The sequence below is a fragment of the Podarcis filfolensis genome (assembly GCF_964270895.1).
Source record: "Podarcis filfolensis genome assembly, chromosome: 5".
Lineage (NCBI taxonomy): Eukaryota > Metazoa > Chordata > Lepidosauria > Squamata > Lacertidae > Podarcis > Podarcis filfolensis.
The window spans coordinates 37,725,595-37,753,537 of NC_139608.1; the positions used below are offsets into that span (position 1 = coordinate 37,725,595).

At 43.0% G+C, this 27,943-nt stretch overlaps 1 protein-coding gene and 1 long non-coding RNA gene across 7 annotated transcripts in view; one reads left to right on the forward strand and one right to left on the reverse strand.

Moving 5' to 3' along the window:
• The window catches only part of TRPM2 (transient receptor potential cation channel subfamily M member 2), a 38,784-nt gene that overhangs the window by 8,607 nt on the left and 2,234 nt on the right, over nucleotides 1-27,943 (forward strand). For all 6 annotated transcript variants that reach the window (XM_083616220.1, XM_083616223.1, XM_083616221.1 and 3 more), the window contains 27 exons: nucleotides 1,317-1,485; nucleotides 2,982-3,162; nucleotides 4,330-4,493; nucleotides 5,234-5,414; nucleotides 7,634-7,695; nucleotides 8,377-8,577; nucleotides 8,679-8,781; nucleotides 10,369-10,490; nucleotides 12,807-13,157; nucleotides 14,387-14,524; nucleotides 15,114-15,243; nucleotides 16,157-16,302; nucleotides 17,463-17,575; nucleotides 17,731-17,944; nucleotides 18,740-18,858; nucleotides 19,843-19,975; nucleotides 20,136-20,307; nucleotides 21,739-21,922; nucleotides 22,340-22,521; nucleotides 23,010-23,142; nucleotides 23,539-23,626; nucleotides 24,128-24,215; nucleotides 25,442-25,593; nucleotides 26,452-26,528; nucleotides 26,716-26,817; nucleotides 26,907-26,993; nucleotides 27,831-27,936. In XM_083616220.1, the coding sequence (XP_083472346.1) occupies nucleotides 1,317-1,485; nucleotides 2,982-3,162; nucleotides 4,330-4,493; nucleotides 5,234-5,414; nucleotides 7,634-7,695; nucleotides 8,377-8,577; nucleotides 8,679-8,781; nucleotides 10,369-10,490; nucleotides 12,807-13,157; nucleotides 14,387-14,524; nucleotides 15,114-15,243; nucleotides 16,157-16,302; nucleotides 17,463-17,575; nucleotides 17,731-17,944; nucleotides 18,740-18,858; nucleotides 19,843-19,975; nucleotides 20,136-20,307; nucleotides 21,739-21,922; nucleotides 22,340-22,521; nucleotides 23,010-23,142; nucleotides 23,539-23,626; nucleotides 24,128-24,215; nucleotides 25,442-25,593; nucleotides 26,452-26,528; nucleotides 26,716-26,817; nucleotides 26,907-26,993; nucleotides 27,831-27,936 (3,898 nt within the window). The remainder of the gene's footprint in view (nucleotides 1-1,316; nucleotides 1,486-2,981; nucleotides 3,163-4,329; nucleotides 4,494-5,233; nucleotides 5,415-7,633; nucleotides 7,696-8,376; nucleotides 8,578-8,678; nucleotides 8,782-10,368; nucleotides 10,491-12,806; nucleotides 13,158-14,386; nucleotides 14,525-15,113; nucleotides 15,244-16,156; nucleotides 16,303-17,462; nucleotides 17,576-17,730; nucleotides 17,945-18,739; nucleotides 18,859-19,842; nucleotides 19,976-20,135; nucleotides 20,308-21,738; nucleotides 21,923-22,339; nucleotides 22,522-23,009; nucleotides 23,143-23,538; nucleotides 23,627-24,127; nucleotides 24,216-25,441; nucleotides 25,594-26,451; nucleotides 26,529-26,715; nucleotides 26,818-26,906; nucleotides 26,994-27,830; nucleotides 27,937-27,943) is intronic.
• Nucleotides 5,345-6,263, reverse strand: LOC310763714. Its single transcript, XR_014548773.1, has 2 exons — nucleotides 5,934-6,263; nucleotides 5,345-5,698 (listed from the first exon to the last, which is right to left on the reverse strand). It is a non-coding gene; the product is annotated as an uncharacterized lncRNA (long non-coding RNA).

The following is a 27,943-nucleotide window of genomic DNA, read 5'->3' on the forward strand; positions in this document are numbered from 1 at the left end:
CCCTGGCAAAACTGATCATGCACATTTGCTAGTATGGATGAAATTCAGCTGCTAGCATGTGCTAGCAAACACTCCAAAATAGTGATGTTTGTAGTAGCTTGCCAAGAGATCAATACAGTGGTGCCTCGCAAGACGAAAAGAATCCGTTCCGTGAGTCTCTTCGTCTTGCGGTTTTTTCGTCTTGCGAAGCAAGCCCATTAGCGGATTAGCGCTATTAGCGGCTTAGCGGGTTTAGCGGATCAGCTGATAAGCGGCTTAGCGGATCAGCTGATTAGCGGCTTAGCGGATCAGCTGATAAGCGGCTTAGTGATCAGCTGTTTAGCGGCTTAGCGGATCAGCTGATAAGCGGCTTAGCGGCTTGGGAAAAAGGGGGGGGGAGGAAAAAACCCCCGCAGGAACTCGCAAGACATTTTCGTCTTGGGAAGCAAGCCCATAGGAAATTCGTTTTGTGAAGCACCTCCAAAACGGAAAACCCTTTCGTCTAGCGGGTTTTCCGTCTTGCGAGGCATTCGTCTTGCGGGGCACCACTGTACTTTGTCTACTAACGGGTGGACTGAAATCCAGCATGAACAAGATTTTTGAGCAGTTATCATCATATGCTCAGTACACAAAACAGATGGATCTAATGAAAGCTTATGCATCAGTGCATGTGCTAGTCTTTAAGGTGCCACAGGAGGAATCCAAAATTTTGAGAAAGGAAATGCAGTGAATTGTGAATTATGGAATGGTGAGACCTGGAGACCCTATGCTCCACTGTCATGGAAGGCTTAGAACAGGCATAGGCAACCTTTGGCCCTCGAGATGTTTTGGACTACAGTTCCAGTCATCCCTGACCAATGGTCCTGTTACCTAGGGATCATGGGAGTTGAAGGCCAAAACATCTGGAGGGCCGAAGTTTGCCTATGGCTGGCTTAGAAGATACACTAGTCAGGAAGCTATCTTTTTTTTAATTATTTGTCAAGAATACAAGACCAATGGAAAACCTATTACTCCACGCAGGTCTCAGATTCAAGTAAGTCCAGTACAAACTACATAATGAAACCATCCAGAGGCCACCATCTCGTATCTGAACTTAATGTTGCTTATGAAGAACAGTACAGCTTGAGTGCACCAAAATTTACTCCATTGCACAATGATTAAAGCCATAGAAGTTCTGTCCTGTAAGAAATTTGACAACTCTAGCAAAGCCACGTAATAGTCATTTCATGAATTGCTATAAGTATAACCCTCTGTTTTATTGTGGATCCAGCAGGCTGCTCTGAAAAGGCTACCAAGTAGCTTCTTAGATTCAATGGTGGTGTTTTATTTCCCCCCAGGAAAGTAGTGTGTGAGTGTGGCTATCTCAGGGAGCAGCACTTGGAGGAGGCCATAAAGCCTGCCATGTTTCAGGGGAAAGAATGGGATCCCAGAAGACACGTCCAGGAAGTGCCAACAGATGCTTTTGGGGATCTCAGCTTCACAACCGTGGGGCAGAAAACAGGGAAGGTGAGTTAGCACATGCAAGGGACTGGAGCCTACTACTTCAACATGAGTGGTTAGCATTCATAGCAGTTGAAAGTTGTGTAGGCCACAAGGATTTCTAGCAAGATTTGGAAGCTAAGAAGAGAGCATTGTTTATAAAGCTTGTAAGGGAAGTGGGTTAAAAAAACACCTGCCAATTAAATTTTTGATTAAGTGTTCAGGCTGCAAGGGCAAGAATGTAAAGTAAGACACTGTACTTATACTCTGGGATTCTAACCTACTAGGTATCTTTTAAATGTTATGGGGGCTCCAAGCTAGCCCCTATGCAACGAGTATATCCTACTTTGTTGCTATAACTCTTCATGGCTGGGGCAACCCAGCCAGATGAGCAGGGTATTATTGTTTTTGTTAATAATCCCACAGCCATGCAGGCACGACCAATTGCATGTGTCTCATTTCAAAATTATAATCTTGACAGTATTGAAGGTGACAATTTAGTCCCATTCAGTTGAAATGCTTATGCACTGAATCAATATCTGAAGCAGCCCACCCCCAAGGTAGTCCCACCCCCAGTGTCATTCATCATCTGTGCCTGATGTCTGCATATAGAGCTTGAATGTCTGCAGAGAGGAAGCTGTGCATGCAAATGTTCCCTCACTGCAGATGTTTGTTCTAAGTGCATGAACCTCAGGCTGAGGCAAGCTGGTGTGTGTGACATTGGGTGGAGGTACCAGTTCATGTAGATTCATCATGGAGCATTTCAGCTGAATAGTGTTTTTTGTGATAAGGGGAGCAACTGGCAGGAGTGGGGAGCCTGCTTCTGCATGTGGAGGCTCCCTACATGAGGCAGAACATTTATTTCCTGTCACCCTTCAACTTACAGAGTGGGGTGGGGAGGGGAACACAGTTAGTGCACCTGTTTCCACAGCCCGCCATTATGTGTTGTTTTTCCCAGCTCCCAAAATGTCCAGAAATAGAGCTTGCATAGCATAGATACTGGGAATTATTAACCTTAGGCAGGTACCCTCACTGTACTATTTTAGATGTCTGATAAAAACTTCTTTATTTTATTTTAGCAAGCCTAGCCAGACACATAATTTATTCATGTACACTTGTTTTTAATATTTGCTGAATTTATCAGTGCTACACTGATAATTTTTATGTCCATTGCTTGGAGATTTTTATCAAGTGGTTTATATTCTCTAATAAATAATAAGTGGAACAATAAGAAGAGTTGTCTCTGAGTGAAAAAGAACCCTTTGTAGCTTGAAATAGATTTCTGCCCCCCCCAAAAAAGTCACAGAAGATATTCTCTACATTGTCTTTGTGACTTCCTATTCCACTCAGACACAAAGCTTTGGGAATATGTTGCTGATTCACAAGACTCCTTGGATGCTTGAATTAAATGGGAGGGCCTGTGGAGAGCCTGGAACTCTTACGATATTGGCCATAGTTGCTAGAATCATAGAATAGCTTTCTCATACCATCTGTGCTTTATTTACTTTATTCTCCTGTTGCAGTTTGTGCGTGTCTCCTGTAATACCCCTCCAAGCGTAATTTACCAGCTGATGACGCAGCACTGGGGACTTGATATACCCAACCTCTTAATATCTGTGACAGGAGGAGCTAAAAACTTCAACATGAAGCTGAGACTGAAAAACATATTCCGGAGGGGGCTTGTTAAAGTAGCGCAGACAACAGGTAAGGCAGAATCCTGCTCCAAAGCCACCAATAAAGGACATATTCCTGTATTGTTTCTCTGTTTCTTTATGTAATATTGTTACCTGCTCCCTCACTTCTCCAGATGGTAAGAGGGTTACAAGGAAGCAGCACGTACTCAGGTTTTGTTTCAAATGGAAAGAAATCACTGGAAGCTTACTGGTGTTTTGTAATATTTGTATTTATTCACAAATATACAAGTTGCACTTCAGTGGAGATACAGCATCAAGTACTCCAACTGACACCCCCACCAAAGTTCACTGCATCCACATCAAGTCTTGCAGCACCTTTAGAGGTCCAGAAGTCCAAAATCTGTCCTTTTTGTCTGATTCTATCTGCCTCAAGCTGCTATGTGTAGGGATGTGTACTATGGACATATCATTCAGATTTTTGCTAGCCATTGATAAAGTTTGCCATTAAGAGCCAATAGCTAGGATTGTCATATTTCAAAAAGTGAAAATCTAGACACAAAAGTTGTTGAGCTGTTTTTTGTAAGTAAATAAATTGAAGTTTTTAGGAAAATCACCAAAAAAACCCCAATGCTTCTGCCACACACCCAGGATTTTCCAGACTTTTCAGCTGCTTTCTAAAAATTCCACCTGGACACCACACCATTTTCGACGGACAAATGCCAGATGTATGGCAGCCCTAAGCTAATCTCCATTTTTTAAAATGGGGGTTTTGCTGTGCAAAATGTATCTCAACCAGTGTGACCATTTTAGCAGCCTCTTCTAACAACTATAGACACCTAAAGATGGAAGGGACACAAAGAGTCCACCCAGCCCAATCCCTAATCTGATAACAATATTTTGACCTCTTCTTTCAATCATTAAGAATCAGATGGACCCCTGAGGTGGTTTTCATTCATTAAGAAGTAATAAACCCTAAAATAAAATTCCCAACAAAAGTAGATCAGAAAGCTAAAATGAGAGCCAGTAAAAAGACTTCATAGCAGTGGGTAACAAACACTCAACTCCACCAGACTAAATGGCTGGCAGGGTTGTTGTTGTTGTTACTATTATTATTATTATTATTATTATTATTATTATTATTATTATTATTAAAATGAAGTATTACTCCCTAATCCTGAACAAAGATTCAGAAATGAAGTAGCTGGCATTAATCCAGTCATGTTTTTTTGTTTCCCAGGTGCCTGGATCATCACTGGTGGTTCTCATGCTGGCGTGATGAAGCAAGTTGGAGAAGCAGTACGGGACTTCAGCATGAGCAGCAACTATAAAGGAGAGATTATCACCATTGGCATTGCAACATGGGGGACAGTACATAACCGGAGTAGCCTCATCTGCCCTATGGTGAGCCATCTTCAGGCTGTGCTACTAGAAGAATAGGATGCTTACAGATCAATCCCATACATGTCATATTTAATGTCATTTTGGCTGTTCTATCCTGGTGGAAATATGGCTATATTTCATATACATACGTGCTTACTGTTCCTAAAATAGTGTGCAGGTATATCCATATAATTTCTCACCCCACCCCCAATATACTTAATCCAATTTGCATTTAAGCTTCTGCTGAAAAAAGAAAAGGAAGGAAACAGGTGAAATTAACAGGTGTATAGGATCACATGTGCACTGCAAAAAGAAGTTTTTGTTTTTTCTTTTGTTAAGACTTTGATGACAGATGAAAAAGGATGAGCAGTAAGTTATAAGTTATAAATGCAAACCAATCATATACAGGTACAATTCATTATAATGGTACTGCATTATAAATATAGACCAATCATATACAAGTACCATTTCTTGGGGAGTGGAAAGTTTTGTGTTCTAACACCCTGCAGATCCCACTGCTACCTCATCAAACTCTAAGAAAAGTAAGCACCATTTGTAGCGTTTGTTTTGGTACTAGAAAAAGACCTCAACATGCCCACTTTCAAAAAACATGCCACATTTTCTAAAGATAAGGCATTCCTCTACAAGAAGATTTTAGTGAAGCATGTTATGCAAACCCAAGCAAGAGTTAGAGCCCCAATAATTAAGTCCTTTGTTGGTTTTTGACCACTTCCCCCCCCCCAACCCCTGGATGTTTACAGGGTAGCTTCCCAGCTGAATATGTCCTGGATGAGGAGACTCAAGGGAACCTCTCTTGCCTGGACAGTAATCACTCACACTTCATCCTAGTGGATGATGGGACACATGGGAAATATGGTGTGGAGATCCCCTTGAGGACCAGACTTGAGAAGTTCATTTCGGAGCAAACGAAGGTGAAAGAAGGTAATTGTGATGCAATATACAGGGTATCTCATTACTGATAAAAGTCTGATGTACAATCTGAGCCCTTCCCTCCTCTAAGGCTTGTTTAGTTTGGAATTCATTTATGTCAGCCAGGCCAATGATGAAGAACTTGTTTCAGGTTCTGTTGGACTTCAGCTCCCATCAGCTCCATTCAGCATGGTCAATAGCCAGGTTGGTTGTTGTTAAATTGATTACTTGCCCTTCATCATAAGTCCCTGGGTGGGTTTCAGTTATTTAAAATTCAGAATTAAAAACAGTTGAAACTTATTACAGTGGTACCTTGGGTTACATACGCTTCAGGTTACAGATGCTTCAGGTTACAGACTCTGCTAACCTAGAAATAGTACCTTAGGTTAAGAACTTTGCTTCAGGGTGAGAATAGAAATCGTGCTCCGGCAGCAGCGGGAGGCCCCATTAGCTAAAGTGGTCTTCAGGTTAAAAACAGTTTCAGGTTAAGAATGGACCTCCAGAATGAATTAAGTTCTGAACCTGAGGTACCACTGTACATTTACAGGAATAGATTCAATATAAGTTTTAAGCCCATCAACACCTGGAGGACCAAAGGTTCCCTATTTTTAGGCTTCTGCATTAGGCCTTGATGATGTCAGATGGAGACATCATGGAGAGATCATGGAGAGATCATGAAATATCAGGACACTGAAATATCAGGAAATTATTTGCTAAGGTAAAGTGCCAAAAGACTTGAATCCTTGAATCAACATCCATATAATAGGGGCACTGTTGTTAGAGATGGGAGGGAAGAACAGTTGTTTCTTTAGATTTGGTTGTTGCTTCCAGTGGTATGCAATTTCTTCCATTTGATACTGCAGTCTTTGGGAATGACTGTTTTCTAAAGAGAGTCTGAGTGCTGTCGTTGTTCAGTGTACAGTTGTGAGCTTGATGGTCTGACTTTGTCTAAGGCAGCTCCTATGTTCCTAGTTGTGACAGCATAAATGGCTAGTCTTGTGACATGGTGGAATGCGGGGCAAATGAAGGGAGGGGCACAGAATGATGGGAAAGGGCAAGTGGGAAAAAGAAGTTGGTGACAGTTGGACCTGAAGAAAAGAAGTTATGGAGAGACCTAAGGAAGGTGGAAGAAAATGAATAGTCACCAGAAATTGAGGAGTTATAAAGACCTGGTCTAAAAAATACATGTGTTATTGAGATATATCAATTCTAAGGGATTCTCAGGTCTCAATAATCAATGAGAAAATGACCTCCATGAAGAACTAGAGTAAAACAATGGGATTCCCTGTGGCAATGTATGCCTCTCAGGTCTACCTCAGCTGATATCCATGAAAACCCAAATGGAATTCCTACTCAGATGGTTTTATATCAAAGTCTGATTAGCTAAAGTAACAGGATGAGACAACGGCTTTGCACTGGAGAAGCTGCTGGCATAAGGGTACATACTGGCAGTTGTGATAAACCAGGGAGCAAGTTGTTAAGTGAGCCAAATTATGTTATCTATTTTTGTGAGTATAAATTCAAATCTTGTATTTATTTATATTATTAAAATTTTTATACTGCCTGATTTTAGGAAAAAAACCCTCCAAAGAATGACTTTATGCTTGTTGCAGAAATGGAAAAATGCTAAGGGTGTTGCCTTGGAAGGGTAGTAGGCAAAGTTGTGGTTTGCGGCAGCCATGTTATGGGGTGAATCCCAACCAGAATCTGACTTTACAGTTTGACATGGTTTTATTTTCTATATAAGCAATAAAACGGGCTGCAAAGTATAAGAGGAGGTGGAGGTTTTCATAACAAACAAAAAAACTACAAAGATGTTTTTGCACACGTTTTCTGCTGTTGCTGTATCCTGTTATTACTTTTTATATGATTGTATATTGGCCTTTTATCACTCCTATTGTATGTTGCTCTGATACTTTCCCCTAAAAATCATTTAAACGAAATAAGCAAATGGACTGACTGCAAGCAACAAACAACTGATACCATAGTGAGTAAGTAACCAGTTGTGGCTTAACGCTGTCTTATTTGTGTGATGGTGGTTGCGTTTGTTCATCATCATTAGAAATGTTAATTATGTAGCTGCTATTAATTGATTGCTCTTAATGTTATTTGAGATAAATATTGTTCATTTTAACTGGATTCAAAGGTAACTGCCAATGGGCATCAGCAAGAAGGGAAAGAATGACTAGCTTTTGGCACATGGGACTGACTGAGCCTTTATTTCCTTACAGGAGTTGCCATTAAAATACCAATCGTTTGTGTAGTACTCGAGGGTGGCCCTGGGACTCTTGATGTAAGTACTCTACAGGCATCAGGGCAACTAATTATGGGAAAAGAAGCAGAGTGTAGGAGAATTCAGTAATTGTTAACCCCTGGATATTTCTCTCTCAGAGCACAGTGTGCCTCAATCACATGGTTACCACTTTTGTGGTGTCTGTGTGACATTGCAGAAACACATCTAGTTGTAACTACAAAGCAGGGACTGGCTGTGTGGGCACAGAGAGTTCTGACTTGTACATTTCAAGCCCTTTTAACTCACACATAGCAAAGAGATTCTGCATAGCAGAAGATATGAGAATATGCCTTAGCCATAAACAATGAGAATCACACTAAAACTGTTGAAACCTGCTCAACATGCTGATCGGCAAAATGAAGTGGCAGAGCAAGGTGGAATTCTGAACTACATCACTTAAGACAGCAGATGGGAGAATCATGTTTGTAAACTTTCCTTCACATAAGAAGTTCTCTATACTACTCCTTAATCCCAGATATGCTCCTACAAGGAGCATATATATTCCGAAATATGATCTCCCACCTGTGCCATGTGATATGATACAGTTCAGAATTCCAAGATGTCATTCTACAAGCTCAATCAATTCATAAATTGATTCTGAACTTAGTGGCAATATCAAAGTGATGTCCATGAGACAGCACCAGCTCAAATGTAGTCATGCTCCTGTATTCTGTTCTACAGACCATCTACAATGCAATTACCAATGGCACCCCCTGTGTGATTGTGGAAGGCTCAGGACGGGTGGCTGATGTCATTGCTCAAGTGGCTAATCTGCCCATCTCCCAAATAAGCATCTCCCTCATTCAGAAAAAACTGAGCATATTCTTCAAAGAGAGCTATGAGCAGTTTACTGAGAGTAAGATTGTGGAATGGACCAAAAAGGTAAGGCAAATGGTCTCTGTGCAGCTTTTACTGGGTTTTGTTGGTGAAGTTGCAATCATGAGCTAGGACCTTCAGTCCTACCTTTTCTTTGGCATTTGCAGATCCAGGATATTGTGCGCAACAGGCAGCTCTTGACCATCTTCAGGGAAGGCAAGGATGGACAACAGGATGTCGATGTAGCCATTCTTCAAGCAATGCTCAAAGGTGAGAAGTGCAGTGGGTGTTGCAGATGAGCTACAGAGATCAGTAAGTGAAACTGTTTCTTTTAGGACATCCCCTTATGTTGGAATGTGATATTGCTTCAGAATGCAGCACAAGACAGTACTGTACTGTAGAACCTTTTGTGTGTCATAATTTAGACTTCACTTACCTTGAGGGATTTGTTTCCATGGAAGTGGAGGCACAGCAAGGACACCTGATCACCATATGCAGTGGGCAAAATACTGTTGGAGAGAGAGGCTTGGAAGAGAGATTCATACTCTCCAGCAGCAGAGTTAAGCACAATGGTGATTGCTTGAAGAACTTTAAAACTTGGTTAGGTTTGCATCTACCCTCATCCAGCTTTAAAGAATGTTCCCCATTAAAATACTTAGGCTAGAAAAAAATCACATACACTTAGCTTGGAAATAAGTGATTTTTTTTACTTAAGAAATTCCCAGAAGTTACAGCAAACAAATCTCCATCATCTGGCAGTAAAACAAAGATGAAAAGGTTCCAAACAACTTTAAAAAGAAAAGTACCATACTTTGTTTCCTTACAAAAGGAATCATGCAATCTGTGGGTTTGCAAAGTTGCAGGTTTTAAAAACTCACTTTTAAAGAGATTCAGTTCACTTACAGGATCAGCTGAGTGGGGAGCCAAAGCTACATGGCTCCTTCTTTGCTTGTTCTAGGAAGCATTAAGGGGGGAAAGGAGGGGGGGGGCAGAGGCTGCTGACAGCCTGCTAAGCCACATTCACTGGCAACCAGAGCTCAGGTTAACCCTTTCACACATGGAAGTGTGAGTCAGTAACTGTACAGTACAGCAAATACTACCTGGTATCATAACCCGAAACTGTGACATTGCATGAAGTGGGATGTTGAGCAATACCTAGGAGAGACAAAGTCATTTGACACAAACACATTTTATTTGATGTGTTGAGTTTGATTGTTAACCTTACAGCTCATAGGAGGTAACAGCAATTTAAAAAAACCCAGCTCAAATACTTAATAAAACATTCAAGCCACATAATGGAAACATTAAAATGACTCCATACTTGCTTTGCTCCAGCCATTAAATGTCAACATAAACAAGAAAGTCTCTTTGGAAAATGCTCAGAGTAACCAAGCTCTAGGCAGTAATGTTGGGTATGTCACATGTGCTTAAATCCACAGGATATTTAAAGAAGCAGTTGGGGGCCAAAAGGGTATGCTAGTGATACGTTTATGTTGCAAGGTACCTAGGCCTCCCAATGCAGTGGTACCTCAGGTTACATACGCTTCAGGTTACAGACTCCGCTAACCCAGAAATAGTGCTTCAGGTTAAGAACTTTGCTTCAGGATGAGAACAGAAATCATGCTCCGGCGGCGCGGCGGCAGCAGGAGGCCCCATTAGCTAAAGTGGTGCTTCAGGTTAAGAACAGTTTCAGGTTAAGTACGGACCTCCAGAACGAATTAAGTACTTAACTTGAGGTACCACTGTATGTTTCTCTTGCCATTCATTCCCCTTCAAGTTCGAGTAAGAGACAGCCAGTAAAGGTCAGCCCTTTGCAACCTAGTTTCAGCCATGTTTTTGTTTATTCCTCTATTGCAGCCTCTCGATACAGAGATCACATAGGCCATGAAAACTGGGACCACCAGCTGAAGCTTGCAGTGGCATGGAACAGGGTGGATATTGCCCGGAGTGAGATTTTCACCGATGATCATGAGTGGAAGGTAGGAAAGCTTTTGGTGACACACACTGGCAATGAGCATATTTGCTTTCTGGCTGCATAATTAGAGCAGGGTCTAAAAGCACTAGGCTTGGCTTGACTGCATGCATGTCTCTTGGGAAGGGATGGGGTGTCTTGAGGGTGAAACCAGATGTTATAAGAGCTGCCTTGCACAGCTGCCAAGCTGTGTCTCTTTGCTCTTCCTTCCCCCTAATATGTGCTGCAATACACTGTGTAATACCCGTGACATGTTATCATGAGGTGTGTCTCCCCACCTTCACACAATTGGCAGGCAGGGATGAGGAGACACAATGCAATGATGTTGTGTTGTGTTGTAGACACATTATGAGGAAGAGAGGGTCAAGAGTAATGGAATGGCAGCTCTTCTAGTTCTTTACAGTCATTTTGTAAGTAGCTTTGCATTGCCATGGCAAAAAAGTGACTAATATTTGCAAACATGCCATAAAAACATATAAAATAGTTTTTAAAACAGTATGGAAACAACTAAAGCTAGGTTTAAAAACAATACAGAATGAACACTTAAGGCAGAGAGCTTCTCATGTAGATGCATTGTTAATACAAAAATGTATTCAGTAGTCTCTGCAAAGTTGTGGGTGCCTGTTGTATCTCAACAGTAATTCCTGGCTCGCCTTTATATATTTCACTCAGTTGCATTGTAAGCTGCCCAGAGAACTTTGTGTAAGGGAATAATAGATCAGTGCAGCAGTATGCATGGTCTTATGTAACGCATTCCTTGTTTGCTATTGTTCATACGGAGGACAGAATAGCCATAATGCTTGTCTGGCAATGGCAGGCATACTTGGGATGATCAAAGAACAGTTTATTCAGAGAACTCGTGGTGTCAGAAGGTGCAAAACAACTCTTACATTGCCAGAGGTTTTTCCGTTTGGATGTGAACTCTTAAAAACTCAACCTTTACAGCTTGCTACTTTGAGGAATCTTTAAGACACCCACTTTTATCAGAAGTGTAAACTGCCTTATGGGATCGCGTCATGCTTCTTAGAGGTGTCCACAAAAAGCAGGGGAAATGCCATTTTTTATTGTCTGTGCCGAAAACACTCTCCCTGGTCAATTGGCACCAGAAGACAATAGCAGAGTAAGGTGGAATTATCCCATGGGCTCCAAGTAACATTTCATCAAATAGTGAATACTTTCACATTTTTAGGGTTTTTACAGATAGGTAAACCAAGTTATTTAAACCCTGTTGTTGCTGCACTGGAAGTGTGGTTGAGTGGCTGCCCTGTTGCTGTGACATGCTAAAGAGCTGGGTTCTGCCCTCACTGAAAAATCTTTTTAAAAAGGTAAAGGACCCCTGACAGTTAAGTCCAGTCATGAACGACTCTGGGGTTGCAGTGCTCATCTCACTTTACTGGCTGAGGGAGCCAACGTTTGTCCACAGACAGTTTTTCCAGGTCATGTGGCCAGCATGACTAAGCCACATCTGGTGAAACCAGAGCAGTGCACGGAAACACTGTTTACCTTCCCGCTGGAAGGGTACCTATTTATCTACTTGCACTTTGACGTGCTTTTGAACTGCTAGGTTGGCAGGAGCTGGGACCAAACAATGGGAGCTCACCCCATTGCGGGGATTCGAACCGCTGACCTTCCAATCGGCAAGCCCAAGGCTCAGTGGTTTACACCACAGTGCCACCTGCATCCCTTGAAAAATCGCATGTTAATAATACCTGTGTCATACATATTTTGTGTCAGAGCCAACATGGCAACTTCCAGCTACTTCTTGGAATGGGACGCAGTGGTAACCATGAGGGGGTGGCGTGTGTTGCTGACTGACCCCGTGGGCATGGCTCACCCACTATTGTCCTGTTGTCCCTTAGGGTAGCATGCTGTGGAAAGACTCTTACTATTGGCTTCTCATGCATCCATCACTCCATGCTAGAGAGGAAGCGGCTGTGCCCCATCAGCATCAGTGAGACCTGCTTGCTTCAATTTGCCTGCTGCTTTCTGTGCTTTGCTGAGGTGTAAATGTGGACTAAACGGGAGATAGAACACTTGAACATAAGCTGGCCAGCTTCTATCTCTTAGCTTTCTACTGCCTGCTTCATCTGCTTCAGGGACTTTGCTTTAGCTATCAGCTTCTGCCTTTCTAGAGACTGCTGCAACTCCTGTATGCTTCCTCATTACCTTTGAGCTTGCACTGTGTGTATGTCTCTGTCTGTCTGTCTGTCTGTCTGTCTGTCTGTCTCTTTCTCTCTCTCCGCATGCCCCCCCCCATGGGGAGGACAACCTGCATTACCTCTGGTTGATGTTGTCTCTTTCTGGTTGTCTTCTTGGCCAACAGCCCTCTGATCTGCACCCAATGATGGCTGCTGCCCTCATAGCCAACAAGCCAGATTTTGTCAAGCTGTTTCTTGAGCAAGGTGTGCGCCTGAAGGAGTTTGTTACCTGGGACACCCTGATCTACCTCTATGAAAACATGGCAAACTCCAGCGTCTTCCACACAAAGCTACAGAAGGTGTTAATGGAAGAGAAGGAGCGCTCAGCTTTCTCCAAAGTGCCAAGAGTCCAAATGCACCATGTGTCCCAGGTGCTGAGGGAGCTGTTGGGAGATTTCACTCAGCAGCTGTACCCTAAGCCGAAGAACACTGAGAGACACCGGCTCTCTATCGCCGTGCCCCATATCAAGCTCAATGTAATGTATCTCCGCATGTTACTAATCCCTTATAACCTTTCATGGCACCCCTTTTTAGTACAGGGCAGTCCATACATCCCCTTGCCACTTCTAATAGTGGTCCCTGCACCAATGCCAGGAGAACATCACCTTTGGTAAGCTAGTTATATGTATACATTTTAATATTATACTGTGTCCTGCAGGCAGTTTGCTGTAGCAGCAGAAGCTGAATGAAGAATTGATACTGGAGAATTCTTTTACTGGCATCCAGGACATTCATTCAGTGATTCCCCCTATTTCCAATGTTCAAGTTGCAAGTGCCATCAGTTATGTAACCAAAACAGCACTGCCCAATTGCAACAGAGAGGTATCAGCAGGTTTGAAAAAACCTTCCAGTTTGCAGAAGTAAAAAAATACAACTGTAAGGAGGGAAACCCTGTCAACCTACTGCCACAGAATGCTGACTCAATGTTTGGGGGTATGGAGACAAAAATGGGAGTAGAATAGTGCAGCTGGAATCCTGCACGTCACACTGAAACATTTTGTTGCCGGTTCCATTTACTATGTCTAGTGCCCTTTCTCCACTCACTGGTGCAAATCTTTGATTTTGACTTCCTTTCAATATGATTGTGGCTCTCTGTATCCCAGCCTCTCTCCTCTTAAATTTAGTTCCAAGATTTTGTTCCATAACTTCAAACCAGGAAAAGGCCTGATGTGCTGTATCTTCCTAGACTCAAGGAAATGGCCTTAGAATTAATTAAGCAAGCTGAAGGAGAAAAAGAGACTGTACCAGGGTTAGATGCCTCCTTCCTTGTGCCCTCTGTTGGTGGCAGAAGCTGAATGGTGAGTCTATGGCTGTGTACACACTAGACTTTTGAAGCACATTTTCCCCCCCTCAAACAATACTGGCCACTGTAGTTTGTTACAGGTTGCTGGGAATTGTAAATCTGAGGAGCAAGCTACAATGCCCCAAATTCTTTGAGGGAAAGAATGTGCTTTGAATGAGCTTTAAAGTTATGTGTACACAGCCTCCATGAGGGAAATTAATTTGAGGCTGAAGACACCCGATCCTGTATTGACGTTTGTATGAAGAAGGCATCACTGACCATGGTGTGTATGCTCGATAGTAGGACAGAAAATGAACATGAAAATTAAGAACAATAGTCCTCCTTTCACTCACACCACCACTTAGCAATTGTTATCTGATTCCAGCTTTATAATCATGTTCTCCCCCCACCCCTCTTTTAAAGGTACAAGGGGTTAGTCTCCGATCCCTGTACAAGCGTTCTGCTGGCCGAGTCACATTCACAATGGATCCCATTAGGGACTTGCTCATTTGGGCAATTGTCCAAAACCGCAAGGAACTGGCTGACATCATCTGGACCCAGGTAAAGTTTTCCTTTTTTTCAACCATTTCCAGATAGTTCCGTACTCAGCTCAAGAAAAGCTGGTAAGATGTCTTCATACTTGTCTTCCTTACAGTCCTGAGCCTTCACAACCTTCACCGCCTCTGCTAGTAGCAGCCCCCTTGCATGAGACTTGGGGTTCCTTTGGCACTCCTTTAACATGAAGGGGCCTTGGGCCTAGTTCTCACTTAGGTGATAAATTTGAATCTGGGTTGCATCAGTTGAGGCTGCACACTGCAGGATGCTCTTCCATTAAAAAAAATGAAAGATACTCTCCACATAGAAGGTTATCCTGGATTTCTAATGTACAGGGATTTTTTATTTTTTTGCAAAGATGCTGTTACTCCTGTGAGTCTCTGCTTGGAGTTTGAAGCAGTCCAGGCCAGTCACAGGTTTGCTAGTGAGAAGTCAGTGAGAGGCTGGGAATGACAAAGACGTCCACAGACTAGGAGTGGGAAGGGCTGAAAGAGCAGCAAGCTCACTTCCAAAAGAGAGGACTCCTGAAGGTTACACGGTCAGCCTGGGACCCAGAAGTATCATGTTCTTGCTAACCTGAGTCCTTTTGCTTCAGAGCCAGGACTGCACTGCAGCAGCTTTGGCTTGCAGCAAGATACTGAAGGAGCTGTCCAAGGAGGAAGATGACACTGACAGCACAGAGGAAATGCTGAGCCTGGCAGAGGAGTATGAGTACCGAGCCATTGGTGAGTCTGGGCTGGTAGGCCTCTGATCAGGGCACGTTAAGTCCTCCAACTTACTGGATGCTTTCCTGTGATACCTACTCTGTCTCCCCTGCTCACACTACAGACCACCATGGCGTTATCTCATGAAAGGCTAGATCCCTCAGTACAACTACACAGATCCTATAAATTCAGTTCATTCTGAAACATGGGCGTTTTGTATGTAAATGCTCTGTAAGCAATGATCCCAACAACAGGTGAACACTGGGATCAAGAAGCTATACTACAACTATGCCTGTTCTCTAATTAAGTTGCTTTTAGAGACCCCCCCAACACATATCCTACTTCCTGAGCTCTTTCCTGAGCCACACACACAGTTGTAGTCTCTGTTTCTGTGACTAGAAATGCAGTGTCATTATACTGGTACTATTGCTTATTATGTCCCTGCAATGCACATGATGCTCACCTGTGACCTGTGATAAGGCTGAGAGGCACAGGGCTTGCCCACACTTCCTCTCACCCCACCGCTTTTCCCTCAGGGAAACTCGTTCTTTACTGCTGAATCAGAGCAAATGTCAGTTGGGGTTTTCTGTGGACTGACATTTGCTTTGATTCAGTGGTAAAAGCAGGGATAGTGGCAGGGCTGGTGGAAAACCCCTCAGTCTAGGACCACAGTGGCTGGCCAAGGTCACCCAGAGAGCTTCATGCCTGAGTAGGGATTGGAACCAGGCCTCTCCAGTCCTGGGTCAATACAGTATCCACTACATTGTTGTGGCTTTCACAGTCTTGGATGTTAAGTTTCTTACATAGCAGCTCACTAATCCTTAGGCTAAGCTACCTCACAGGCTTGTTTGAGGTGGAAGTGCTTCTCAGAGAACCTGTGGGAGAGAAATACAAAAGAAATAATAAGAATCTCTAATCCCGGTTACTCTTCTAGGTGTCTTCACTGAGTGTTACCGGAAGGATGAAGAAAGAGCCCAAAAACTGTTGATCCGCATATCTGATGCTTGGGGGAAGACCACCTGCTTACAACTAGCCCTGGAGGCCAAAAATATGAAATTTGTGTCTTATGGGGGCATCCAGGTTGGAGTGCTTACTGACAAAACTTTGTTGCTAAAATAGTAATGTTAATCTGATTTACAGCTAACTATGCAATATGTAGCCCCAACAGAATGGATTAACTGAAATACTTAAAAGAGAGACCACTGTTGGGGAAACATCACCCAATTTCCACCCTTTAATTAAAGTAACCATCTCTGTTGCTACTACTGCCTGAGGAACTTCAGACCTCACTATGCATGGCCATTGCTGCTGATGCTCCATTGACAGAAAAGGTCACCCTTCTCTAAGTACAGTTCCATTTGGCTACTGGGAAACTTTGGCTGCCCCTTTAAGAACTCCTGTGTTGTAGTTCCTGCTTCTCCATTAAGGGTGAACACTCAGGGTTTGAACTGCAGAAATACTGCAGAAACTCTACAGCAAAGAGCAGGCCTTTTAGAACAAGTAATGGTGGAAAATTATAAAGCAATACTACCAGGACTACATTAGTTCATATCTAAAAAAATAAGAGAAATATCATCTGGGTTTTCAGAAACAAATGAGTGAGTGAATGAACATAAGAACAGCCCCACTATATGAGACCAAAGGCCTACTAGTCCTGCATTCTGTTTTCAGAGTGGCTAACCAAATGCACCAGGAAGAATGGTGTTGACTGTAGAGGAGGGGGGGGAAAGCTATTGTGGAAACACCATTTGTTCTAGGTTGCAGATGTGGAATCAGTGTGTGATATGGGGGCACAGCAGTTAAGTCAAGGCCTACAGTTACTGTGTGGTCTAAATTTTCCCGATAGGTGGGATTCCTTGTACTGCCAGTGATTCTGACTCAGCTAACAACACAGCTCATGCTTGTGTGCATCCTTCTGGGTCCTGAGATCCACACATGATGGCCACTTTCATTTTGCCAGAGCAAGTGACAAGCCCTATCACCCTCCTTTGTTACCTTTGCCAAGTTCAAACCACACAGATTTCTGGCATTCTTTTTACCACAGTCACAGTCATGCTATTTAGCATTTGTCCTCTATTCTTTGGCATAAAGCCCACAGACTTTCAGCAGAGAATGTTGCCTGCTGTCCTCCCTGCAAATTGATCCCCAAGTATGTCCCATCTTTCGCCTTCTGTTCTTGACCTTACCCAGGACATGGGAAACAGGCCTCAACCTTCATTGCACTGTGTTCCTCTTTCTAGGCTTTCTTAACCAAAGTTTGGTGGGGCAAGCTGAGTGTTGATAATGGGATATGTCGGGTCATCATGTGTATGCTGTTCTTCCCCCTTCTCTACACTGGCCTCATCACATTCAGGTACTTGTCAGGGCTTGACTGCACCACTCTCTGGCGTGGAGATTCAGTTCTCACGTTTTTGTACTGCATGGTGGCAGCTATGACCAGTCCACTCTTAACAATTCTCTGGTATCTCCTCCAAAGATGTAAAACTATATCATTCTTTCTTTTCACAGAGAGAAGAGGCTGCAGCCTATGACTTGCCTGAACCGCTTCCGAGCCTTCTTTACAGCTCCTGTCGTCATCTTCCACCTCAATATCCTTTCCTACTTCACCTTCCTTTGGCTCTTTGCCTATGTGTTGATGATAGATTTCCAGCCAACTCCATCCTGGCGGGAGTATATCATCTATTTCTGGCTCTTCTCCTTGGTGTGCGAGGAGACACGGCAGGTATTGGCTGTGCAAAGGCGGCTGTGACAATGCAGTTCAGAAACAGTGCTCTCAAGTGCCTGTTCCCATAGGCTATGTGTGGGGAACTTTTTCCAGCCCAAAGGGTCACATACCCTCATAGGCAACCTTCTGGTGGCCACAAGACAGTGCTGAATAGTGAGTGAGGCCAGGGCATGACTGGGGACAAAAGTGGATAGAGCAATAGATGCTACCTTTGTACACTTTGCCTATATTATATTTGACTATATTATAGTCTATATAGCCTATATTATATTTGGCTATATTATAGTCTAGCACTGCAAAAGTCAGGGATTTCTACAGACAAACACACCACAACTCTCTTCATCCAGGATAGCAAGAGAAGCATCATCATCACAGTTCAAGAATACATTTCAGCTATGCAAAAGCACTCATGAAGAGTGCTAGGCAGAGACAGTGAGGGATGTAGCCTGGGGACGAGGCATGGCATGGAGAATCTCAGTGGCCAATTATAGAAACCTTGATGGCCATATTTGTTCTGTGGGCCTGAGATTCCTCCCTCCCTCCCTCCCTAGTCTTCTGGTCCTTTTGAGATTATTGTTTTATGTGTGAGAAATGAGAAAATGTTACTCAGCTTTTGGAATCAACCTCCAAGAAAACTACAGTGGGGAAGTTGCATTTGATATCCTGGTTTGTAATTAGAGAGCAAGTCCCAATTTTCTGGTTCATATGCAAAAGAGAAGGGAATAGTGCCTTGGCACAATGCTTTTTTGATCCAATAAACTATGGTTAGTAAAATCATTTCTCTTCCTTCAGCTTTTTTATGACCCAGATGGGTTTGGCTTAGTGAAAATGGCTTCCTTGTACCTCAACGATTTCTGGAATAAATTAGATGTGTGTGCCATCCTAATCTTTATAGCTGGGCTAAGCTGCAGGTGAGTTAATATGCAATGATTCCAGCTAGCTGGAAAGGGAAGAGAACAAGGCATGTTTGGAAAATGAGTGGGGGTTTTTAAAATCTAAATGCTGATTTATGCTTAATTTTTTCATCAAACTGGATCACTTTGCCAACGTATAATTGGAGGAGGCTTGTGTTTATGTTGTATTTTTATCCCTCAGTTCAGTCCCCTTTAGATCAATGTATGAGGAAGCTTATAAGCTGCCCATTTTCTACCAGGCCCAATTCAACATGTTGATTTTAGCATATAAAACCCTAAATGACTAAAGGCCCAAACTCTTGAAAGACAATCTCTCCCCTTACCTCTCAAATCAGGCCCTGTGTTATTCAGGGAAGACTCTTCTTCTGATCATCCTGATGGCTTTATCCATCTTGCTATGATGCAGAATAGGGCCACCCTAGTGGCAGCGCCCTGGTTGTGGAAGATATGACAGTCATCCTCACTGATCATTTTTAGGAAGCAGCTCTGACATCTCTCAGAAGAATGGTCTAGAAAAATAAGTACATTTATGTATGCAAAGCTGCTGCCTGCTATGCCACAGTTCCCTTTAACTGTCTCTTTCATGAATTGGCAGGACTGGAATTGTTGAGCATTTGGCATCACTTGCTGCTCTTTTCCTGGTTGGAGATCTAATCTCACTCCTGAAACTCCCAACCCAGTTCCCTCTAAGCCTCTAAGCCTCTTCTATTTCTATGGGTATTTTTCATCTTTTGGCTGCTGTGCTTGGTTTGCCTTAGGAAATAGTTGTAGCAGGAGCATATGCGCAATCCCCTTTGTTCATTTGAATGACAGTTGTTTGCTGCAGCAGGTTGGACACTAGTGCAGAGATATATGGGTCCTTTGGTAATTAAGCCTCCTTGCTTCCTTGTGTCTGGGTATAGTGATATTTGGGAATGTCTTTCTGATATTTCCTCTTGCTATCTCAATAAGTGTGTTTTTGTTTCTTTCCCCTGTGCTAAGATGGATTCCAGCCACTTTATATCCTGGAAGGATCATTCTGTCACTGGCTTTTATTATTTTTTGCCTGCGTTTGATGCACATATTCACAGTCAGTAAAACTCTAGGTCCCAAGATCATCATAGTGAAGAGGATGGTAAGTTGTTTCTACTGATAAGCACCATGGTGACTGCATAGTCTCTGGCATTCCTTTTATGATGAGGGTGCCAGAATCAAATATGCCCTGGGGCAACAATTGTTTCCATGTTAAAAAAGAGAAAAGAAATAAATTTCTGCTTTGTTTTGTGGGCTTACAGATGAAGGATGTCTTTTTCTTCCTCTTCCTCTTGGCTGTTTGGGTTGTGTCCTTTGGAGTCGCCAAGCAAGCCATCTTGATCCACAATGAGAAGCGTGTGGACTGGATCTTCCGAGGCGTTGTTTACCATTCTTATTTGACAATATTTGGACAGATCCCTTCCTATATCGATGGTACAGAATACAGAATCATTGCGTACTGTGGACTAGCAAGGGACAATTTGCTTGAATGCCTCACTTCACCACTAAGAGTACAGACAGCCCACCCCCACTTGCATGTAACCCAATATTTGCGTGGTGCTGGGAAATAGATTCAAACCAGGAAATGGCAGTAGACAGCTGGAGAGTCCCCTTGGCTCACAAGGGGACTCTCTTTGGAGCCTGAAGAGGACTTCAGTGAGGGCGTAGGAAGTCCCAAAGAGATCTGAGATGCAGCGAGGCTTTGTCTAGACTGCTCAGAGTCCCCACTTAACAGCTGAAACACAGGGTAGGGCAGCAGCAGCAGCAGCAGCTGCTTTTCTGTGCAGCCTCCAGCCACCCTCGGAGCTTCAACTCTGGTTGAAGAGTTGTGTGGAGAGAGAGCAGAAGAGCAGGAAAAAACGAGTTTAGAGGCTTTTTGGAGGATGCTCCCCACTTACACAAGTTTTGCTTATGCATGTGGGGGCCTAGAATGTAACCCCCATGTAAGTAGGAGGATGCCTGTATACAGTAAGCTCATAACTTATATGTTTGGCAAAAAATAATCCCCAAAAAATTGAAAGGGGGTGAGCATCTGGGAAAAAAGACTTTGGCAACCCCACCTGCAATCAAACCCAATGTGTTTTGACTATACAAAATTTGGCTTTAGGCATAATCCCAGGAACATGTAAGTTGTGGGCTGACTGTATTCCAAATAGGCCCAGACCTGACCTCACATGGGGGCACTGTATAAAAAACAGTAAATATGAAGCAATGGTGCAAGCAATCGTTAACTAAGCATGTGATAATCAAGCTTTTTAGAAAAATATGGCTACCTAATATGCTTTTGATTGAGACTGCTCTGGCATAAGCAACCATCATGCTGTTATCATGTGTTGCTGACCTTGTACGTGTGATAAAATTATCCCAATGGTGCCTCTTGTGTTATGTAAGTTCTGGTTTGATTAAGTATCATCTGAAGTATATGCACCAATATTTGCTTCTTAGTCCCAAGGCAGCTACATCACTGGGTTTCTCAGCCCTTGTTCTTGGGCTGCTGCCATAAATAGCACTTCAAGCAAATACAGGGTCCCCAGGAGATGAGCTCCTCTGACATGTCTCTGGCAGCAATTCACTGGCAGCACATCTTTAATAACATTTCTCAGAGGGAGGAAGAAAAGTGTGTGATTATGTGAATCTCCTCTCAGATTAGCTCCTGCTTTCATATCAGTCAGTAAAGTACTGAGTCATTCATTCCATACCTTCGAAAAACTTTGTTTTCTAAACTCTAAACAGAGCTTGACGTCTGTCATTCTGTGTTATAGATATGGCATTTCAGATTACTCTCAGCAGGCAAGAAAATAGGATGAGGACTTCCTGTTCCAGGAACAGCTCAGCACTTTTGAGGTTCATTGTGTTTTATGGCAGGAGTGAACTTCAACCCGGATCAGTGCAGCCCAAATGGTACTGACCCATACAAGCCCAAGTGCCCGGAAAACAATGAGACAAATCAACAGCCCATCTTCCCTGAGTGGCTGACAGTCATCTTGCTCTGCCTGTACCTGCTATTCACCAACATCCTTCTCCTCAATCTCCTCATTGCAATGTTCAAGTGAGTTCTACATTCAGCACCAACTTCTATCATTTCTTTCCCCTTAGTTCATTTCTAACAACAATGAGACTGACAGGCCTAGAAAACCTGTCATGGTCACTGCCCTTTGATCAATTAAGCTTCTTGTGATTTACATCAAGCCCAGGTTGCCAAATTGCAACATGCACAGAACCCAACTAGAGGTTGCATGGGCCAGCTCAGGACATCACTTGAGCAGCTAAGCAGAGGTAGTATTAATGGATAGTAGCAGGCAGTTCTGCAAGATGCCTCCACTATTCAGTATGGAGATGTGCTTCTGCAAGACTTTGCCCCTCCATCACTACTTATGGGATGTTTAGGAGAGACCACCACACTCTATGTGTATTTAAATTACAACCACAGAGTGGCAGAGCTAACTCTTGTATTCTTTTCTCCCAGCTACACATTCCAGCAGGTGCAGGAGCACACCGATCAAATCTGGAAGTTTCAGCGCCATGACCTGATTGAGGAGTACCATGGCAGGCCCCCTGCTCCACCACCCTTCATTCTTCTCAACCACCTTCAGCTCTTCATCAAGCGGGTCATTCTCCGGAAGCCAGCCACACGGCATAAGCAGCTCAGTAAGAAGCTCTGCTGGGTAGGGCCTTGCAGAGCGGGTGTTGCAGGGTCAGCTTGACTGGAGTTATGATACGAGGGTGCCCCATCCATCACTGCTGACCATTTTTATGATGACCTGTGACATTCATCAATACTGGAAGGGAGGAGATTGAAGCATGTGCTATAACATGGGACACCAGAGCCATTGGTTCTCTTAGCGGACCCTGGAAAACAACAGCAATTTTGCTTGGCTGGCTGGTACCTCAGTCTTCTCTGTGCCTTTCTTCATGTAATTCCTACTCCTATGACATTATGGTATGCACAACATGTGAGGGTGACACAGAATGTTTAAAGGCAACAACGGGAATGTCTACATTAACAGCTTTAATCTTATTAGAGAAAGGAATATTGTTTTATATATTGGATTCAAGGGATGGCCAATCTGCCTCTCCTCTTCCATAACTGGGAACTGTGTACATTACATTGCTTCTTCTGTTTGATTGATCTGCAGAAGAGAAGCTTGAGAAGAATGAAGAGGCAGCTCTCTTGTCCTGGGAGATGTACATGAAGGAAAACTACCTGCAGCTTCAACAGTCTCAACAGAAGCAGAACACTGAACAGAAGATCAGTGACACTGCAGAAAGGTGAGGTATCCTTGCCATGCTAAGCAGTCACCAATGCCAGACCAACTGGGTATGCTGCTCATGGGTACAACTCAAAAGAACCTGGTGCAGCTAGCATTTCACTCATGCATACTGCTCTTAAGGCCTTGCAGCTGCCAGACGTCCTCACCATTGCCCTACCCTATCCTACTGCTATTTGTTCATCATGACTTAGAATACCACTTAACTGTGGAAATTAGTGTCATAAGCCCAGACTCCATTTTAGAGGTGATCCCCATGGACAGTCATAGAAAAACATCCTTACTCATTCATTGGAGCTATAAATGATACACCTAAATGGCAAGTTTTGAGGACTCAGTGGCTGTCCATAGGATACTGCCTGCACCTCTCACTTAACACTGATTTTGTTCCCCCAAGAATGGATATGCTGGTAGAAATGCTGGACCTCGATCGGGTGAAAAGGACAGGCCTGGTGGAGCAGAAGTTGGCGTATCTGGAAGAGCAGGTGAGGGGTGACTTTATGGCTTCCCCACCTGGAGGATGCTGAAGGCTCATGAGGAGGATGGGGTGAACTGAAGCTTGTCAGTCAATGTCAGGAAACTGGAAAGGGTGGGAAGAAAATAAGATCAGGTGCCCTATCTTGTGTCAGCCACATTACTTCACTGCATTACAGAGGTTTCCATACAGAGGAGTCTCTTAAGTGCCAGCTTCTTTTTGCCATTAACTAGCCAGAGGAAATGTGGCCAATTGTCTGCTCACCTACATGATTAACCTTATCTAAGTGGAGAGGATGTTCTCTAGGGAAGAAGGGAGATCCATGAATGATTCACCAGTAAGAACAATGTGTTTCCTGGACCAAAATTGGAGAAAAGATCATTCCCAGGTTCCTCTGTGGGACCTAGACTCACTCAACAGACATCTTCTCCCTCCCTACCCTCCTTTCTGGACAGAGGTGCTGGTTGATGAGTACAGGCCTTAACAAGTTTGATGGGCTGCTTCTTTTTAGATGTTCCAGTTTTCAAAGGCACTGCGGTGGGTGGTTCACTCACTGTCAAGCAGTGGGTTTGGATCAGAAGAAGATGTCCCCACCATAGGTATGTCTGGCTACAAATATGAGTCTGAGGACTGTTTCCTCTCTCTCTCTCTATATATATATATATGTATAAAATTTTGATTCTGATACTTGTGGTATATACCTACTTTGTACTCATCACTTATGACTGCTGGGATAGCTCAGTCAGTAGAGCATGAGACTCTTAATTTCAGGGTTGTGGTCTGGAGCCCCACACTGGGCAAAATATTCCCACATTGCAGCAGGTTGGACTTGATTAACCTTGTGGTCCCTTCCAACTCAACAGTTATATGAGGGAACAGCATGAATTGTTTTCAGGTTTTCCAGACATATATGTCCTTCCGCTTCCCTGCATGTATTTTATAAGAGAAATATTGCGAATTATACATGCACACACAAATGCTATTGTTCATAACGGAAGTGAAATGTGTGTACTGTATTTTCTACTTGGTTTTTGGAACCTGAGTGCAAAATGTGTCACAAGAATTGGGCCAATTGCCCAACTTAGTTTGAGCTATACTGAGCAGTACTTTGCCTGGACATGGCAATTTTGATTATTTATCCATGTGTCAGTTCTAGTAAACTAGTGCTGTCATATTTCAAACAGCGAAGATCTGGACAGAAAAGTTGTTGAGCATTTTGGCAAAATAGCAAACAAAATTGCCATTTTTGAGCTATTTTTATGGGTAATCGGCAAAAATGGCACTGCCGGCATGGGCTGCCATATGTCAGGTATTCTGGATATGTCCAGGAAATTCCAGATGTATGGCAACCCTAAGTAAACAGACAAATCTGGGACTGAAGTCTACCACTGACAGCCATCCAGATCCAAGGTAGTGGTGATGCTCAATAGGATACCCTACCATATTACCTAAATAATGCATCTGTTAGGTGTGGCCCTTAACTGCTGTAATTTCCTTGCTTTTTGGAGCTTGAGAAAACATGGAAAACACTTAACATAACATGCTGAAATGTAACTTTTTTTGCTAATTGAATTATACCTGTGGAGGAAAACTTGTTTCATTAGGAGGAAAGACACAAACAGAATTGTAGACAATGAGTGTGATAGAATTTGCCTTAGTCTAACCAGTTTTGAGTAAAAGAGTATATCAGAATACTGTCTTCCAGCAGTGGCTGGTTGGCTGGAAATAAAATAAATTCCAAAAATATAGAGACACAAAAGCATGGCATGGCGAGATCCACAGTTTGAATATGTGGAGTGTGAAGAAGTCATCTTGTTTGACCTAGTTCCTAGCAGAGCCCCTGAGATGAAGGAATGCCATGAAGAGGATGTCCCAGAATCTTTTGACACCATGTATCATGTGAGCGCCAGGAACCTCATGTATCCCAGCTCCACTGCTGTCTGCTTTCCTGTACCAGATGAGAAGGTGCCTTGGGAGGTAGGAGCTTTATATCTTTGGGAGCAAGATATGGTTTCATATAAAAAAGAAGGAATGATGCCATAAGTCATTATATGTGACCACAGTTGTGCATGACTGAGAGCAGAGCTATATTACAATCTTAAGATGGTTTAATAGCCATTACCTCTCCCCAGTGAACCCTGCGAACTGTCCTTCTGTGAGGACAGGGGCATTAGAAATTTCTAGCAAGAATTTGCCATACTCTCACATTCTATAGTTCTGACACAGGAGAAGCCATGTCAATTAAACTGGCAAAAAATGTATATAGAGAGGTGATACAGATATTTGTAGTGTGTATATGATGCCTATAGACTTCAATTAGAATGTGTGTGTGCATGCGCCCCCCCCCCCCCAGAATTGCCTTTGGGCTCAACCTTCACTGAAAGTTGATGGTAGCAATATTGTCAGCTTCCCTTGGCACAATAAGAGGGGTCTGAAGAGAGCCCATGTGCAGTTTTTGCCACGGGTTCATTGCTCATGCATGAGAAAACATACTTACTTGTTTGTTAAGATTATATACGCTGCCCTAAGCTAACAAGCTTTCATGGTGGCTCACAAGATCATAACAAGATAAAAGTATGAATAACAATCATATATAACATACAGTAACACAGGAAAAAACAAGCAAAATCATGTGGCACATTAGCTCTGGGAGTATTGTCAGAGCTGCCAAACAAAGAAAAACACACTCCGGAATTTAGATACAAGGAAAATCATAAATGAAGAACTCTGAGTTCTTGCTTCTGGGTTCTTATTAATCGATCTTGCTTGAAATGTGAATTTGTGCTGCTCTGGAAGACTCTGAGATATGTCTAAAACATCCTTTCCCCCTGACAGGTAGAGTTTGAGATCTACAACCCTCCCTTCTACAGTGCAGAAAGGCAGGAGAATGCTTCACCTGACTTCCTGAAAGAGTATGTATGTCCTCAGAGAGTCAGAAACATACACACACTGTATCTGTACTGTTTTTGCTCTTTCTTCCTCTGTTTATGCCACCCACCTTCTAGTGATTGTATTTCATTGTACTGGTAAACTTCTTTGGGTTTGATTTTCATTGACTCGACATGTTGCGGAGATGAAAGCTTTGTCCCTATCTTTCAGCTCTTTAGAGAATCTTTCAAGGATAAACTTCAACAGTATGGATGGAGATATCAACAGACAGAGCTTCCATGGCACCTATCTTATTGAGGACGGCCTGCCACTGTGAGTGAGTCTGATAACAAGAGTGGGAATCTTCATTATGGTGCCCACATCACACCAGCAGCAACATAGTTCTTTTAATATTTTTATAGGAATCCCATGGGAAGGACAGGCCTGAAGGGCCAAGGTATTCTTCGGTTCTTTGGACCAAATCATGCTCTTCACCCTGTTGTGACACGGTGAGTAGATAGCAGAGTGCCATTTCTCATCCCTATAAGTGTAGTCTTCTACTCTAATTTGGTAGCTCTGTGCTCAGGACTGTGTGAGAAACCACAAAATAAGCTATAAATGAAATGTTACCATGATTTCTACTTTGATTTCCAATAAAGGGCAGGAGCCTGTTCTTACTCCTCAGTTCTTGGTTCCAATCAAGGGCAATTTCACCAGGTTCATTTTTAGAGCAGCAAGATGCATTTTTTTCCTCACTTCAGACTTGTACTCATCCACAAGCAGTCTGCTTTTCACAAGTTAATACTGTAAAGTGCCCTGCCTATTTTCAGAGCACTTTTGAGCCTTAGCTGATAAATGCAGTGCCTTTGCAGGAGTAAGTGCTGTATCCATGACAACAACAGGCCAGGAAAAGAAACATGGATGTCCCTAGCCTGAAAACTGACTGATGCAGGTCATGTGGGCTGCAGATAGCTTCCTTGCTTCAGAAGACACTTTCTTGCTTCCAAAAAGCAGCGTTTTGTCCTTGTGTCCGGGAACTATGTCAAAGAAATTGTATTTGAAGCTGAGAACACTTCACAGGCACCAGAGAAGTCCATCACAGTAGCTGTGGTGCAGAGACTTCTCACTATCATTTTTTAAGATGCATGTATACAAAGAATGATAGCTATATCCTGTCTTTTTTTCCATTACACGATTCAAGGCGGCATATGTTGGGTTCCCATGTGGTCTTCCATCCAGACAGTGTCGAGACCCAGATCTGCATAGCTGCCTCAAAGTCATTGTATCAAGTATCTTCAAAACCATGGGATAATACTCTGTAACATCTTTCTCTATGGTGTTTGTAGCTGGAGGAGGAATGTGGATGGATCCATTTATAGAAAAAGCTTAAAGAAAATGCTGGAAGTCTTAATAGTAAAATTCCCCTTTTCGGATCATTGGGCTTTGCCTGGGGTAAGTA